This window comes from Anomalospiza imberbis, chromosome 8 (genome assembly GCF_031753505.1).
Source record: "Anomalospiza imberbis isolate Cuckoo-Finch-1a 21T00152 chromosome 8, ASM3175350v1, whole genome shotgun sequence".
Classification (NCBI taxonomy): Eukaryota; Metazoa; Chordata; class Aves; order Passeriformes; family Viduidae; genus Anomalospiza; species Anomalospiza imberbis.
Window position 1 is genome coordinate 29,960,897 of NC_089688.1, and position 18,040 is coordinate 29,978,936.

Sequence of the window (18,040 nt, forward strand, 5' to 3'; positions counted from 1 at the left end):
AAAGAAAACAGTGCAAACCCCAGTATTTTTCATACATTGCTAATGCACCTTATAAACTGAACAAAAAATTCTTACCCTTTCTTCTTCCTGTTGCTCCCACAGCTCCATATCATGCACTCTTTGTTCCTCATAGGCAGTCTTTATTAAAGGAATTTCTTCCAAGCGCTTCGCTCTTTCAAAGTAGTCAATCTGAGTAAAGATAACACATCTTTAGTGTGACATAATGCACACATAAATCCCTCATTTCTGGAGACTTCTCCAGAAATATGTATTTCTGATATATTATGGCAAAAGAGCAACAACCACACTGGACCTTCTAAGGTCAACCTAACCAAGAATCTGCCTCTACCACTGGCAACTAACTACGTGTACTCCCAGGCAAGGATGCAGGAATGGAGACAGGCACATCACAACTCTCTCTCAACGTCATTCATTTTCAGCTCCCAGCATTTTCTGTGTTGGAAGTATTCTTTATTCTTATATTTTAAACAGTGGATTTCCTCTCTTGTCCTTCTGAACTCAAAGCTTTTAATATACAACAATGTACTTTGGAAAGAACTCCTTCATGTCTGTGGTCACAGCATGAAGATCCAACTTCTACCTACAAACAGCTCTGAACATGGCTCCTGCTGCCTTCATTTGATCCTTCTCATTCCACTACCCCTGGCAGGCAGTGCAAGAACAACTGCTCCCACCATCAGCTCTTACAACAGGTGTATTTACAGACTGGCACCACATCCTCTCTCTAGAAATCTGTCAGAGGGGTACTATTTTACAAAGACATTTCTCCCACAGAAGACAATCTGCATAATTGATAATTCTTGTTGGACTCCTGTCAAACTTCCAGTTTAGCTGCATCCTTTTAGACATAAGACCAGTACTGCAGAGTGCTCAAAATTCAGAAGAACCAAGTTCTCACTGCTGGCAAAGAACGTTAAGTTTGAAGGCCATCATTTCATATGCAAAGCCAAAGACTGAGCGATTCTGTTCTCATCTTTCCCTCTATAAAGTTTTTTAATCTATCTAACCAGAAGATAATTCAAAGACTTTCTTTTGTCACACTACTAAGTTCGGGTTTTCTTTGAAGAGCTTTGGAAAAAGGTTTTTTTTTTTTTGAAACTCAACTTCGTTGCACCCATCAGATCAGCCGTAGTCCTATGTTTGCTTTGACAGCTTCAGAAAACTCTAAGAGGAAGCCCTTGCTAACATTCCTTTCAAAGAAGCTGTGCTGACTTTTCCAGGTGGATCATATTCACTCTAGTGACTACTAATTCTACTGTTAATGTATTTTCTGCTCCTCCATCCAGTGTAGGCAACAGCTTTACAGGCCTGCAGTGTCCGATATCCTCACTGGAACCTTTTTAACTAACCTGCCACTTTCTACTTGCCATTTTTCTTCAAACCAGTTTTAAGTGACCTGAATCATCATCTGTGCTATAGAACCCCTGTTTCATTCCTGAAGACGGCAGGAAGCCCTGGCTGAGTTCCACCTTGCCCAGGTCATGTGTTTCTATTTATTACAACACATTTCTCACACTTTTATAGTTACCCACGTTTCAGACAAATCCTTTTCTGCCATCTAGGAGGGCTCTAGCACTGGAGTTTCCTCTCTTTCAGTGAGGATTAACACTGTTAATGAATTTCACTTCTCTGTCATAGTCCCTCCTTCTCTGAACATTTACCCTGTTCTGAACATTTTTCAATTACAAGTTTTCCCAACTAAGACTCAGTTCATATCCAGCTTAAGGATCCTTTTTCAAATCAACTCCATTAATCAGAACAGATTTTTGCACAGAAACCAGAGACCCAACTGGTATATAACACATTACCTTTCTTTAGTTTCAAATATTTCCAGCACCAGTATTACATGTATGTGTGTATACACAGATCATATTCACTAAAAAAATTGTATGGACATTTTCACCCTTCCTACTTTGTACCTTTTTCTCTTGATTCTTCAGTCGTTCCTGAAGTTCCTTCTTTTCTTTTTCCAGCTGTTCCACTTGTTTTGCCATAATAAAGTCAGGATCCAATTCTTCAAGATCCTACAAACAAGTAAAGTTATCAATATAAAAAGGAGAAAAAACTCCCACAAAAGGTGGTCTTTACTCTCCCAGATAAAAAAGGTCCCATCCAAACCCAGAACTTAAGTTTACCTAATTGTCTCATTTTTAAGAGAGACTGTAAGACCAGCTGCAGTACAAACCTATGAAACTCAGGCAGCCCAGCAATGTAACACTGAAATAACAAAATAACTCCCCACTGCAACAATAAAACCCCCTACCTCAATATCAATATCTTTAAATGCTTTGGCTCCCAGTTCAGTCTTCTTAATCTGCTCCAAGCGCTCCCGAACAGTTTTCTTTTTGATCTGCTCATGCTCCTGCAGGATCCGCTCCTTCTCCCTCTCCTTTGCCTCCTGGCGCAGCCTCTCCTCCTCAGCTTTCCGGACTTTTTGCAGTTCTGCTTCCCGTTGTTCCAGCTCTTCCTTTTCACGCTGGATGTTCAAACTTTCCAGGCGCTCCTTTCTCTCCTCTATGGTCTGACGGCGTGCAAGGATACGCTGATGCTCCTTCCTGGAATTTTTCAGGAAGGCAGTGACTGCCAGCTGATGCTGTTCTTCCTTCTCTTGCTGGATTTAAATTGAGAATAGGACAATGATGTAAACAGCACCTCTTTAAAAAGGCAGTAAGCAAAGCAAATGCTTCTCAAGGAAAAATGCAAAGTTAATTCTATTCTTCAAACTTGCCAACTGAATGGAAATACAGCTGTAGTGGCAAAACTAGGCACTCATCCAAGTGGCACCCCAGGCAGTTCCAACTGCCCAGAATCATGTGCGCATGGAGAACATTGTCTGTAAAAGACAGTATTCTGCAACATGGCTTGGGTATGACAGTTTGACTTTTTCTGTCCTAAAATATTGTAGACCCAGATGTTACTGATATTGAAATCTTTAACTGCAAAGGGTGTGTGGGCCAACCTTGTTTGTCTTTGTATGTGTTTGCAAGCATATCACCACATGTACTGTATTTCACACCAAAGCTGCTTTGTTCTTTTAAAGTTTTGTTATTTTCCAAACACACTAATAGAAGAAAAATGTATCCTAATTGACACAAAACACTATCTGTGAGATGATTAAATAATAAGTCAACAACTTAAGCATTGTATTTAAAACCGTTTTCATTACCTTATAAAAAAAAATTGGCATCTAGACAGTAGAACATAGAGCACTCTTTAGGCAGCCTTCCCACCCCCCAGCATTCCCCAGAGCACCCCCACAGTTCTTTGTGGACATTCATGCTGTACACACGAGGAGGTGTCACTGAGCCAGCTCAGGGAGCTGCCCATTTCCATGAGTCCAGCCAAACTCTGTAGCCCAAATCAGCTCCCCACACTCCCCCAGCCATGCTACTCCTGAAATGTGAGCACCCACAGGGATATTTTTAGTAACCTGTCACTTCTAGGGCATTAAGCAAAAACACTGAAACATCCAAACTTTGCTACAGATCTATACACATTTAAAGCTAAATGCGGGTGCTAGAAACACCAAAATAAAAAGCTTTAGACAATTTTAATGATTTTCTGCATTATTAGAAATGTGACAAACTAAAAGCTTTTAAGCACGTGACAAAGTGGAAAGTTTTGACCTGAATAGTGAAGTAAAAAACGGTATCAACTTGTTCTGTAGCTTCTCTAACCACACAGATTGATATTAACCTTGATACTGTTCTCCAGAAGTGCAATGACCACTAATAAGTTAAATAAGGAGGATTTATGACTTATTCAGCTACTAACTGTACTAACACGTCAAGTGCAAGACTAACTGCCATTTCTATCCACAAATGGATAGTTAAAGCATGCTTTTTCTTTCAAAATGACAATCTAATACCAATCACTAATCAAATATTTTTAAGGGAAAACCTATACAGAAATATTTTTATCTTAAACACTATAAAACCACTAATATGGGGTCAAGTTAACATAAGGAAGTGAGCATTGGGTGTCATGATACAGTTCCACTTTCTGCATTTAGATTTTAAGAATATTACTTAGTATTTCAACCTGCAGAGAATCTAACATGGACATATTGCTATCAGCCTTTCTCCCCTATGGAACAAATATCTGATGTGTTAGCTATGAAATCTTTCATAAACCTAAAACAAATGAAAAAAATTACTACTGCTCTAGTAAAAGAAGTGAAGGTTTAACTTGCCACGACCAAAGCATGCTGGAAATCTGAGACTGATTTACACCTTGTTGCTACAGAGCTCTGGAAAATCTGAAATGTGAGTCTGACCTTGAAGCCAAGAGCTTCAGGGAGGAGGAAAAGAAGTGACAAAGACAGGTCAGTTCCTGATCTGCGGGATGTTTTGTTCTATAAAGCTGCATTCCAGGTTTTTCACAACAGCAGTTCTACCAGGAAGAATAAACATAGCAGCCTCTTGGATTTTCAAAAATGCATGCAGAACTTTAAACAAATCTCATGTAAAACAAATGTCATTTAAACAAATCTCATGAGCCTTTAAAACAAAGGCTCGTGTATAGGACAGTTATTATTTGTTATATCCTAAACCTGGTATTTGCAAGACTGGAAACTTTAAATTCAGGCCTCTCGTGTACATTTTGCCATATTTTGGTTATGACCAGAAATCAAATTACCTTAAAAGCACAAAAAACTGACTACCACAAAGCTGAAAATAAAGAAAGTAAAACGTACATCTAATCTGAGTAAACACATTCATAAGAATGTAAGCTGTGTCAACACTCTCCTAAGACTTTAAATGACTTACCATTAAGTGAGGAGGCTTAATGACTGCAAGAGCCTTAGCCAGAGCTGAGGACATGGCAGTCAGCTGGTTTCTGATCTGCTCAGAAGGCATGCTCTGCAGCTGAGGGCCCAGTGGAGCATCCTCTCTAGTACAGTAATTCAAATCTGAACCAAAACTCAGTGTCCGGGTTGTGTGATCAAGGCGAACCTTTGCAAAAATAGAAAAAAAAGGAAGAAAAAGGATTGTATTTTTTATTGAACAATTTCTCTGGTGCTCTGCCTATAACTACCATGAGTCAGAGGCTCTACACAGAAATTACTTGAAAAAAAATTTTGCTGTACCACTCTATGAGAAATGCCAAATTAGTAGGAGAAAAATAGCACTGTCAATGAAAGTTTGATTTATTTCTATGGTTTAGGAAAAAAACCAACCCAAACAACAACGAAAACAAAATCACTAGAAGAGGCTGAACTTTCAATGGTTCAATGAAATGAGCACTGAAAGACAAATCATGCTTGTCCCTTCCTTCACATTGTCAACCAGCTCCTTTTTATCACATGCAATACCCATGAACCCAGACATGACACAAAGTCTTTCTGCAGCCCTCACCTGTAAGTCACAATGCCTGGCTGCATCCACAATACAACGCTCCAGCTGGAAGGCATCCACAAAAGGAACCAGGGTGCACAGACGAGCAAACTCAATGCTTTGATAAATCTGGGCCACCTGAATGTGAACAGAAACATTAGGTATTTTTCCTCAATGAAAAGAAATCAGAAGTAGAAGTTGTTGTAAAGTTAACTCACTAAATTGTCAACAAATGAATGTATACATATGAATGCAGTTGCAAATACTGTTTGAGGATTCTATTTCTGTACTGTATTCAGATTAAACCTCATTCCTGAATGGCTGCTTTGTATGAAGGAGACTGGCAGCAGTAACTACGTCCAGCTATGCTGCTAATTAGCCTTCAACTATTTCTTTAGCACACCAGAAATAACACTGCTCATCACTGGTAAAGAAAGCAGGTCAACGAAATGTGCATTTTACAAAAAACTTAGATACAAATAAAAAAAACCAAACTGAAAACCGAAGTGAAATACTCCCCTCCCCGACCTTACTCCAAAGAGAAATTTTAAGAAACTTGGTATGTAATGAAGAAAATCTAGAGAAGAGACTACACCACTGTATCCCACTATCAAGAATAGCTACTATAGCTGTATTTAAATTATGCACAAACTGAAGATATGGGTTATATATTAGAAAAATGTATTTGAAAGTCAAACAGTCTTCTATTTGATAGAAAGAAAAACTATTTCAGCATTAAAGTTCCCAACTTATTCTTCCTCCAAAACATACTCTAACTTATGCATCCTTAGGAATATACATTATCTTTATTTATACCTGCTGCAGAAGGCGAAGGATGGTGTTGTTTTGCAGGTGAGGAATGTACAGCTGCAGTTCAGGTTCCTTCTCAGCTTGGTCCTTCACCCAGTTCAGAACCTATCAAAAGTCTGAAAAGTTACTCTATCTGCATTGACCTGTACAAACTTCACCATTAAAGTAACATTTCTAGTTCACACTCTTAAAACAAGAGCACTTCTGTACAGATACTGTTTTACTGAAGTGCATCCTTTGATCAGAACACTTACAGTTACAAAGGAGAGCTGACAGTTTTTGTATGAAGGCGACTGACAGTACTGGCAACATTTACCACACTGCTAATTTACCTTCAAGTTCTTTTTAGCACCTCAAATATCTTTGTTCCCACTATCAAAGAAAAAGAACATGATGTGCTTCATCAACTGCAGAATTTACACTATCCTAATCAACAGCTCTCACATTATCCTACCTCCCAACACTCTACCTTTTAATAGTAAAACCAGTCATTGGTTCATCTTTCCACTTGGCACACAACCCACTTGCCAGCATATGCCCACGTGTGCACAGTCTTCTTATTTGGCACCTTTAAACAAAATTAACTCAGTATCATGTCCACCAACAAAGCCTTCTGTGACACATTCCCAAAACTCTGCACCTTTATGGAGCCCTCTGAATAGCACCCAAAAGACCTGAGTGAATTTTCGTTCTGTTTCAGTAACTTGGCTTACTCTGTCACATGTCACGCACAGTTCATGGTGACGGAACTTCACCAAATCAAGGCTACTATTGAAAAATCAGGCAATAGAAAAAGCTGGTTGATATTTACCACAAATCAACAGTGAAATAACAGATTATTAGTCAAGACCAATTACTACACACACAGAGTTACAAAAAACTCACCTTGCTGACACGGGCACTCAACTTGAGCGGGTGAAAGTCTACTTCAAGCCAATTGTAAAGTTCTTTCACTTCTGGGACAACATATTGCACTACGTTGAACCTGACCTACAGTCAACAAAAAAAATCCAAAGATCTCAACATAAATACAGTATTAATCAATAGTTAATGCTTTAAGAATTTAATATTCAACAAGTTAAACATGCAACAGATGTGGTTTTTAATAAAGGAGACTAGGTATTTTTCATTACATTCTTAACTGCAGTGACAGTAATTCTACACTTTATCACTTAAATGTAGTTAAAAATGGAAAAGTCAACAAAAAACAAACAAGCCAAACAGACTGGAGTACCATCCTCAGCCATTTCTAAGACACAAGCCTACTACACAAACACAGGCCCACATCCAAACTAAAACCATGCATCTCTGTTCATTATAAAACTTCCGAAGCCTTAAATTGTGGGTTTGAGGCAGACTGGAGAGGTGCTGCAAGAAGAATGAATTCAAATTGTAAAATGAGCTTTGAACCTAAATTTTAGATATGAGTGCAAATGACTGCAAGAAATTCAAACATTCTCTGAAAATACTCATTACTTAATGTCTAATCTGTTTATGAGCATTGGGGGAGGTCTGAGGATAGAAAATTCTAACATCCCTTCAAATTAAACACATGGAAGTTTTCAAAATCACTTACATCCATATGGTCCAACATTTGACATCTGGCCTGTACTTATCCAAAACACATTTAAAACAAAAAAACAGGCACTTGATTCAGTTAATTACACACTTCAGAGTTGGAAAAAACCCCAAAGTTCTAGATCACAACATGTTTCAGACGCCTCAGTGTTTCAAATCAGTATTTGTTGCTTGGATGACATACAAGACTACACTGAATTGCACACAAGCATTCATTACCACTGCCATTTCCAAACATTCCTTCTGAATCTGCAATTAAGTTCCAATTAACCATCCAGCTGTTTTAGCTTTAGAGTTGCTGTCCCACAGCTAAGCAGAGTGCTCTAGAAGGAACAGGACTGAACGTTATGAAGCTGCTGACCTCAACCCCAGTACCTACCATGTCATTGATGAGGCTGGCCCGTGTAGGGGGGGCCTGCAGCCCCAGCAGGGTGGCCAGGCGCCGCTGTTTCTCCACGATGATTCCATCCATATCCAGGAGACGAGCAATATCAGTTCTCTCTGGAGTTATTGGAATGGACAGGGTGGCCAAAAGGACTCGAGTGGACATCCTGGTGACAAAGCAGAAGTGCAAGAGAACGCTTACTAATTCCTGTGCATGAATGTGCCAGCTCAAGAGAGGAACAAGGAGCATCTACGAAGCAAAGCTGTGTAAAAACACCAGAAATAACAGAGAAGACACCAACTGCAACATGAGAGGAAATTGTGAAATCTTGTGAAGAAAATACCACCACTCAAAAGAGAAAAAGAAAACAAACCCCCAGATATTTATTGACTTGAATATCTTCTCAGTAAAGAGAAGGAATCTTAACTAAGGTGATGCTAATGCTCACAATACTTACACTGCAGCTTTGTAAAACATCCTCCTTGCTCTAGATTTCTTTTGAGGCAATTAGTACTGGCCAATTTAGGCAGAGCTGCTCATAGCCATACATGTCATCTGCTTCTTTTGGGGTACAATTTAGTTTATTTTTGAACCTAGGGGGTTAAAAACAGATTCTAAGATCACAGCAAGTATGTTTCCCCACCTCTGCATCTCCTCTTGTGTGAGATTCTTTCGCATTTCTCTTGATAAGTGATAAAGGCGGTGAAGGGTGGATGCGTGAAAAAGAGCATTTCCTGATTTCCAGAAGACAGTTGAAACTTTGTGGTAGTAATTTGCCATCAGCTGTGGTTTGGGTGGCTTCTTAGACAATGCAAATAGTCCATGGATATCTTCCACTGCTTTGAAAGCTTCCTAAAAAAACCCAAAACAACCAAATACACCATTGGTAGGAAGTTTTTTGTAACATCCCCAAAAAAGGAAAAATATAAATTTATTAAAGGTTATAAGACTACAAAATATTTAATACTACTGAAAGCGGTCATCTTCAGTTTTGTCAGCTACATGAAATGAAATACTTATTTCCTAATAAATTATTTGGACATACTCCTTTAACTATCTGCTTAGAAGTTGGTATTTTTGAAAACCTGTTTCCTTCTGGTTTTTAAGCTACAAACCAAGGTGGAGAGGAGCCAAACAAAAAAATCTCTCAAAGTTCTACCATCAAAGCTTGGTTTGAAATGCTGTGCAGGAACACCAGACTAATCATTCAATATTCTAGATATTAAAACTTTATTCTTTAGCTCTTATCCTTTCTCCACCTTGCTGCATGTACCATGAGACACGAACAGCGTGGAAAAAATTCTGGAAAGGCTGCAGACCAAGCGTGATGGGGAGCCCTGCTGCATACCTGCCACAGCTCCATGCTGATAGCACTGTCCAGCTGCACCAGCCTGGTCTCCAGGTGCATGGACTGGCTGTCAGGGTTGTTGAGGTTGATGGCTGTGCTTTGGTTGTGGTGCCGCTGGATCTGCCCCAGGTGCATCCGCAGGTTATCGCAGAGCTTGCGGAACTCCGCTTTCCGCGTGTACTGCAGGCAGAACTTGAAAGCTGCAAAAAGGAATAACGTAAATGTAAAATGTTCACTAATGGTGACTTCACGGTAGTTATAAATGGGATTCAAATATGTAAATCAGCACACTTAAAGAATCTTCATTTGCAGTCAGACGACATCTCAAACATGATACAATCTGTCACACATAATGAGTAAGTGACAATGCAGCGCATTTTCATCTTGACCTCAAAAGATGAAGATGTTTCTACATAATTAAGATTAAAGAGCAAAGGGAATACTTTAAGTCTTTTTAAAAATGTTATAATTTATGCAGTGATTCCTGCTTTTAGTTTGAACTAAGAGCACACAAAATCCTGTGAATGGTATGAATTCAAGTTTTGGCTTTGTAAAATGTGGGAGAAAAACTCTCAAGTCATCTAAAGATGGTAAAGTCAAATGAAGCTTTCAAATGACTAGAAATGACACAGACAAAAACCCCGTCATTAATCCCATAGTTCTCAAACACCAGTCCTTGTTCTGGCTTCTGGAGATAAGCACAGCACAGCAGAACACAAGAGCAGGAAAGAGGTCAAGAAGAGGGGATGGACTGTAGAGGGGGATCAAGACCACCCAAAATCCTGGAAGCCCTCCAACCCATTTCCAGAAAGGTCCAGAAGAACAGATGGAGCATGAGAATGGAGTTGCATAACAATTGAGAAACTCATCTACAAAAATGTTAAGCCCAGGTGTATGTACACCCCAGGGACCTAGACACCCCCATCAGCTGGATCAACACTGCAGTGAGGACTGGTGATTTCCCTTTTACTCCCCCATTCTTTCTCTCTAACCCTCTTTAATTCAACCCTCTCTTCTTCCACCCTATCCCTTTATCCAAAACTCACTGCCATGTGCTTATAGTGGGAGGTCAGGGACGAACACACCAATTTTCATGCCAAGCGTGTCATTCACTACTAAAACTCTGTAAGCTCTTGAGGACCCTCTGATCCTTGCTGTTCCTTTTGACAACATGCATCTACAAATCTTGATGTTCCCCTCCCCTTAAGGAGGGTGCACCACATCATTATAGTTCAAGTTGCCATCTTTTGCACCTACCTTGCTGTGCAATGTCATGGTACAGGCGTTCTACTCGAGAATTATTTCGGAGAAGATCCAAACACTGTCTATAGGATTCCCACAGAAATTTAACCCAGGGTGTCAAAAGCAGGCGGTCAGTACGATCCTGAGTGTCTTCTCCACTTACAGCACTCAAAAGAACACTTCAGTCAGGGCAGCAGGGTAAGGAAAGAGAAGAAAGAGAAGTGGTTTATTCCCTACAATTCTTTCTCATCAATTTTTCTTACCAGGTTCTAAGGTGAGTCTGAACAAATCTTTTTTAGGTCCTGCTTTCTAGACTTCTCATGCTTCTCAGCTAATTGCTGCTGAATGGTCTATTGCTTATTTTCAAACTGGTCCCTCAGACTGCTCCCTTTTCCTTTAAAGAATGTAGATAATTATTTCAAAGTTTTAAGTCTCAAACTTTGGACTGACAGGTCCAAGCTCCAGAGGTAAGACATCAGAAACTTGTATTCTTGAAAGGAAACTAAGTCCAGGATTTTCACCTTCCCTTTCCTAGCAGGGAGCAGTGTCTGTACCTCTGTTAGAGTCAAGTATCAGCATCTATGCAGACGCTTTAGTACTTGCTGACACTTCCCTTTTAGTCAGCAGCACTGCTGCCAGAGTTCACTTCATGATGACATGTGACACAAACACGGCGTTATGATCTGCACACATCAGAAACCAGAATACTCACATTAGCATTTCAAATCCTTTACAAATTCTGACATGAAAAATACATCAGAAGTAAGATACAATAATCTTGCAGTTAGAACTTCATTCCCTCATAACAGGAATATAAGACAAGGGAAAGCATTCCCAAGACACTGAGACCAATTCAGTGCTATGTCAGTGCTACATGATCCCCTTCTGCTAAACAATCCACTCAACATGTTAAACTCACAAAAAACCATCTTCCCTAAGCTTTCATTTTTAAAATTCTTTTTGAACTGTTTTTAATATAAAGTTTCAACTCTTGTAACTTTTCTATTACACCATTTCCAGTTCTAATTTGCATCCTCTTGGTACTACATACACGATTAAACACGACATGTCACCAGTGCTTTCTCTAACAGATCAAGAGGTGAATCCAGCAAAAAAGCATGAGAAGTCTAGAAAAAAGGACCTAAAAAACACTAAGGAAACTGTGCTTGTTTAGAGGAGAAGTGTGATTGAAAAGATCCATTCTCCAGTCCTCTGTTATAGAAAGGAGAACAAGGAAAAGAGAGGTCAGCCAATCTTCACTGTTTAACTATTAGTGGATTCCTCTGTAACAATTTCAGGCACTGGAAATAACATGAATGGCACTGCCCCCTACTGAAGACACATCTCTCACCTTCTCTTTTTTGCAACCAACTTCTACTAGAGAGTTTTGCTGTTAACATGTAAATACAGAGCCTTCTACTCCAGGTCTTTATGAGTATTATTTGACTACTACAACTCTATTCCTACACAAGACAAATATTCGGTAATTTCTTCTAATTTTTTATCATTTCTATCACCATTCTACTACATTCCAATTACCTATGTTATTAACTCTCCCTTGACCATACTTTTCATGTCCTTTCTTCCATTATCTCATCACTTAACCAAGCAAGTATAAAGTAACATTTCTTTTTGTTTGTACATGCACAATGTGGTCAGAAAAAATGAAGGCTATCACACACAAGAATTACATTGGTCTCCTATAATTAACAGTATATCTACATCAACTAGTAATGACCAGTTTACCATAATAAACTCTCCAAAACCACTACAGATGCAGATCTGAGCAGACACTGGAAAGTGGTGACCCAACTCCCAGAACCACTCCCACTGCACCTAGATTTTCTACTCCTTACTGCTTGCTTTCTTGACTCAGGATTTCATTAAACGTAAAATTCCTGCTTTTATCCCTCCCTTTAAAACCTCTAGAACGCCACTAGTATTCCATTTCAAGTCTACCACATTTATATCTCAGCTCTGTGAATGAAATTAAAGATACTTTCTGTGAATTGCTACATGTTAAAGACAGGCTGCACACCTTTCTGGAGTCTGAATGTTATCCAAGTCTTCTATGTCCAGTACCATCTGCTGGGATTCTTCCTTAGCTGCTTCTGTCTTTTCTTCAGCTAATTTTAAATAGGCTCGAACAACATCCTCCAAAGATTTGATGTTAACCTACACCAAAGGCAAAAAAATGGGAAGATGTTTCCACCCACAATAGGCAACGTATCTTTTAAAATGTAACTGCTACAAACCCGAGAACATCTAAAAGGCAGATTAATCCTAATTCAGGACAAATCAGTTACTTTTAGATTATATCAGCTGACAGACACCACGCTTGCTATAAATACATACAGTAAAAATTCAAAAGCCATACCTGCTGGCAAATATTCTTGTACTGGTACAATCCTTCTTTTGCCAGGTGACTCTTGCGCAGATCCACGCAGAGCTCCAGGTACTTCAGCATAATTGGCTCGTGGATTTTCTGCCATGTTCGGTGTTTCTTACTTTTCATAACATCATAGAGAACATCAAGGGCAGGCTGCTTTTTGCCAACCTCAAGAAATTCTGAAAGTAAAATCCAAGTTAGCAAAAACTTGCACAGCAGAAGATGTATTTTTTATGCTTAACACAGGAAACATTCAGTATTTAACTCTACTCAGAGTGCATTGATGGCTTGATTTAGTTGGCCAGATCAAAAACATTGGCAACTCAATGCCAGTTGTTCAATGACATAACTGGCAAACTAATATTGATCAGTAAATTTACGTGGGAATTTCAGGAGAGCAGAGACATCTCTCCATCCAACCAGGCATGACTGAGCACTTCATGCAAACATCCAGTTTTAACCATCCTGGTTTCATCAAGGACAAGGAATACCCACCAGGAGGCTTGTGGATACAGCACCTACCAAGGGCATTTAATAAGGTGCAAAGAAAACATAAATGTGACTGAAAGTCCTGTGCTCAGGCGAGGGAGGAAGGAAGGCAAAAACTGTAATTCAGCAAAGATGTTCATTTGTTGTTTTTAACTCCTGAGTAGTTTAGCACTTCAGTTCACAGAAGTTACATCAAAAGTTCAGTTGAAAGGTCGGACACTTTTTAAATCAGCCTTGCTGCTGAAACCAGTGTCCCATTTATTGTTCCCTAAGCAGCTGCTGTTATTAAGAGGAGCTCTCAGCATCATAGCTACTCCCACCTCTGATATCCCACACATTCCGCCTCATACAAAACACAGCAAACCACCCACTGGAAACACTGAGGCAGCGACCCACATACACACAGACCCTATTCTGAATGTACTGTGCACTGCAGAACAGCAGGAGAAATGAACACACAGAATGGGAAGCAAACAGGTTTAAAAGATAAGGGAAGTCAAGTACCGCTAGTGGGAAATATGCCTTTTCTTAAAGGCTGAGGGGTAGAGTCAGTACTGCCATGAAGTACCTTGGAAAGCACTCCATTCCTAAAGAAACAATGGCAGAAATTATTAAAGTAGGGGCCTGCTCCAGGGGCTCAGACATCAGAAGAGCTTCCAAGTTTTGGAATCTCAAATTTGAAGTTAAACATGGCAAAAGGTTTAGACTGAAAGCAGCAGAGTGGTTTTAACTTAAGGACCACAACAGCTCATATTCATGGATCAGTTGATGTAAATAATGAGCTGGCAGAAGATGAGCAAGCTCCTTTCTAGAGAAAGCACAGTGATACAACTGAAGATAATCAAAGTTACGGTGTGGCAGTAACCTGCAGTACTTTACTCACCACTGGAATTTTAATAAAGCTATCCTCCATCCCATAATTTACACTGCTATTCTGTCTCAGAGCTGCTTTTGAGACAATTACTGTTGAGCTTTACACTTTCTTTATGAAAATAAACTTGAAAAGCAAGTTTAATCCTGCAACAATGCCAGGGCACTCTAACCACAGCTCTCAGTGGTCGATAACCAACTGGACAAAGCACAGAATTAAATTACATTGTTTTGAAACTTTTAATTAACTCTGGCCAAACAAGTTCTTACAAGTAAGTCAAATAATTAAGGCTAATTTAAGAGACACTTCAGTAAAAGCACAAAATGAACCTGAAGAATCAAATACACAACACCATGCTTTGCAGTAGGAACTGTAAATTATGGAAACTCGGATCTGTAGCATATAAACTGTAAAGCTGAGTCCATAAGTAGCTATGAGTTACCTCCTACTAGTTTTGTTCTTTTATACTACTTAAAATGCTAACAGGTATCAAGAGTAGCAACTGAAGCTGAGTGGTCAAGAAGGAGCTGATACACATCAACAACTCACCTACTGCTGCTAACCCAAAATCCTGAATTAAGCTCAAAGTGAGAAAACATGTCACTACAAGAGGTGACAAAGATGTCACATGCTTCACAGTATCTCTAACAGTGAGCAGGCTTAGTATCTGCAACAATAAAACACTCCTTAAAGTTGCATTACATCCCTGAGTACAAAGCAATGCCAAATACTGACAATAGCTGAGGGTTGGCCTTGACCTATATTTATCAATTATAAAAACACTTTTCTTGCACATCTGTATATACTTAAAATCCTTCATGCTCTTCATATTTCATTCACCTCTCTATGTTGAAGTCACTGAGAACATGAAGTGCTTCTAATGCTCACTTAAGCCCTACTTATAAAACACACTGAAACTCTGGACACTGCACTGAATGTCCCCATTAAAAATGCCAATTTAACATTAAACTGCTTTCTGCAACACACAATCTGCATTAGGTACGACTTTTCACCCTTTAATATGCTTGGCTGTGATAAGACTGAGCCCCTGAAGTTTGTAGGACTTGACACTGCTTGTCATGTTTTCCATTCAGTCCACTGAAATTCAGGATTGCCAGCATGTGTCTGGAGAACACCCCCTTCAGCTCCCACCCTTCAGTTCAACTCCACTCCTTCACTTCAACACAACTTAGCAGACTTGTAGCAGTATAAGAAATGTGAACTTAAATACCAGGAAAGCATCAATAATAATAATGAGCAGTTTAAAGTCAGTATTCCAGAAATGTGACTTGCACACCAAATACCACTTTCTCTACCCAAGAATTTGCAAATATAAATAAAATTTATATATAATGGTACATGCGTCTTTTCCAGTGAAAGGACTGATACCACACATTTTCATCCTTGAACGCTGACTGAAGCTGATTTTATCTTTCATCTTTTTATCTTTGTGGGAAAGATTTTTACAATGAATTTTTGATTAAAAATCTTGAGGACGTGCAGTACTTTCACATTTTCTTGTTAATGTGCTAAGTACTCGAATAATGCACAGTCCCCAGACCACACAGCCTCTCCTGCTGTCATTTAAAGACCCATTCATCATCTCTAAGTTGTAGATATCTTTAAGTGTCATCTTTCGATCAGCCCTGTGACAATGAACGTTCTAAGTGGTCTTGCTAAGGGCTTAAAATAGGATACTATTAAAAACAGAAGCGTCAAAGCCATATGTTTGGCCTGAAATGAGCCAGCTGATAAATATAACCAGTCCAGCTTTTATGTGGCAGTCAGCAAGCAACGGCTACAGCGCTGAATTGTCTCCCTTGGTCGGTCTTCCAGAGGCAAACCAGTGTTATCAGCAGTGAGGGAGTATTGCCATTTGCGTTCTCACCGGAGTCACGACAAGGACGGGATAGAACACACGAAGCCCACGGGGGACGGAAGGGCCCGGGATCAGCCCGGGTTTGCGATCACCCCGGCAGGGCAGCGCGGTCCGGCCCGGCCCGCTCACGCCCGGCCCCGGCCGCCCGTGCCTGCCGGCGGGCTCAGGCCCGCGGGATGAGGCCGTGCCAGCCCCGGCCGCCGCGGCCCCCCCTTCGCCCGGAGGCGGCCGTGGGGCCCAGGGGAGCGGGAGGCGGGGCCGGGCCCGCTCCCCGCGCCCGCCGGGCCTCCCTCCCCTCCGCCATGCGGCGCGGCCGCGCCGGCCCGGCCCGGCCCTTTCCCCGCTCCCTCCCGGGCGGGCGCTCCTGGGCGGCCTCCGCTCAGCGCCGGGGGATTCCGAGTGGGCTCTCCCGGGCGGGCCCGGCCGGGGATCCCGGGGCGGGCGCGGCCGGGAGCCGGGGAGCGGCGCGGAAGGCGACCGGGCGCAGTGTGTGTGGGGGCGCGGCCCGCACTGACCGTTCGCCCGCTTCAGGGCGTTCTCGGGCCGCTGGAAGTACACCGGCATGATGGCGGCGGCGGCGGCTCCTCACGGGGCGGCGGCGGCTCCGAGCTCCAGCCAGGCGGCACGCGCGGCCGGAAAGGGAGGGAGCGCCAGGGGAAGGGGAGGGAACGGGGCCCGCGCGCGCCGTGACGGCGGCGGCGGAAGCGGAAACCCCGCCCGGCGCGCGCGCGGACCGGGATCGGGACCGGGACCGCATCGGCATCGGGACCGGGAGGGCATCCTGGGGGAATCGCGGAAGAAGCGGGAGGGGGACTGGGACCAGGACCCTGAAGGGATCGTGAGATGGGGTCCTGGGGAGATCGGGCCCGTGAGGCGGATCGGGACCGGCAGGGGAGCGCGGGCCGAGCTCCACAAAGCTCTTTGTCCGGATGAGCCTTAAACGATGCCGGGGGGCACAGGGGGGTTTGCCGGGGGGGCGGTCGGGTGGCGCTGGGCCCCGTGTGAGTCGTTCGCCTGTCTCGCACACCCTGTTATTATCATTGTTCTTACTGTTCGATTTCTTATTCCATTGCTGCTTCTAGTAAATTGTTCTTTGCCCAGCCCGGGATCTTTACCTTTCTGTGCCTTCAGTTCTCCATCGTGTCACAGGGGGAGGTGAGGGGGACGTGACCGAGTGGTGCACGGTCTGGGGTGTTTCAGTGGGAACACTAAACTGGGGAATTCTGTTCCCAAACCATGACGGACCTGTATTTTAGTGTGGTCTGCATGAAGTAGTCATCACTAAGGTATTTATAGCGCTGAACAAGTGCTTTTCTTGCGTTCATAAAATCAATTTAAAAGTCTTGTCAGGTGACTGACTACCTACGGTCGGGGTGGCAGCTGTGCCCATGTCACCGGAGCCAGTGACTGTCCTTGCAGCCTTCTCATGGGGGCAGCTGTGCTCTCATGGGGACTGCAGGTGTCCTGCCTGGTATTTATTGCTGGATTTGCTGTTGGGCAGCCCACTCCATGTTTTTGGATCTCTAAAAGCCCTCCAAGCTTGGATCATGACAATTTTGTATCGTCTGTCTTGTCGTGTCTCTTCCTATGTGGTAGCTGAGTAATGTGTGTACTTGATGACTTCATGAGAATCATATGGCAAGCTGCCCTTTAGTGTGTTCCCTAGCCACGTTGGGACAGGCCTGGCTTCTC

At 41.9% G+C, this 18,040-nt stretch overlaps 1 protein-coding gene and 1 non-coding gene across 2 annotated transcripts in view; both read right to left on the bottom strand.

Moving 5' to 3' along the window:
- Window positions 1-17,021, bottom strand: part of EIF3A (eukaryotic translation initiation factor 3 subunit A) — a 29,016-nt gene extending 11,995 nt beyond the window's left edge. The window contains exons 1-14 of the mRNA XM_068198210.1: window positions 16,864-17,021; window positions 13,098-13,288; window positions 12,759-12,895; window positions 10,736-10,899; window positions 9,479-9,678; window positions 8,774-8,982; window positions 8,125-8,296; window positions 7,053-7,157; window positions 6,174-6,272; window positions 5,379-5,495; window positions 4,791-4,976; window positions 2,285-2,632; window positions 1,941-2,045; window positions 76-189 (exon numbers count right to left, since the gene is read on the bottom strand). Coding sequence (XP_068054311.1) covers window positions 76-189; window positions 1,941-2,045; window positions 2,285-2,632; window positions 4,791-4,976; window positions 5,379-5,495; window positions 6,174-6,272; window positions 7,053-7,157; window positions 8,125-8,296; window positions 8,774-8,982; window positions 9,479-9,678; window positions 10,736-10,899; window positions 12,759-12,895; window positions 13,098-13,288; window positions 16,864-16,912 — 2,196 coding nt within the window. The 5' untranslated portion in view covers window positions 16,913-17,021. The remainder of the gene's footprint in view (window positions 1-75; window positions 190-1,940; window positions 2,046-2,284; window positions 2,633-4,790; window positions 4,977-5,378; window positions 5,496-6,173; window positions 6,273-7,052; window positions 7,158-8,124; window positions 8,297-8,773; window positions 8,983-9,478; window positions 9,679-10,735; window positions 10,900-12,758; window positions 12,896-13,097; window positions 13,289-16,863) is intronic.
- Window positions 5,682-5,814, bottom strand: LOC137478613 (small nucleolar RNA SNORA19). The gene has a single exon (XR_011001704.1). It is a non-coding gene; the product is annotated as a small nucleolar RNA SNORA19 (small nucleolar RNA).
- Window positions 17,022-18,040: the final 1,019 nt, after the last annotated feature.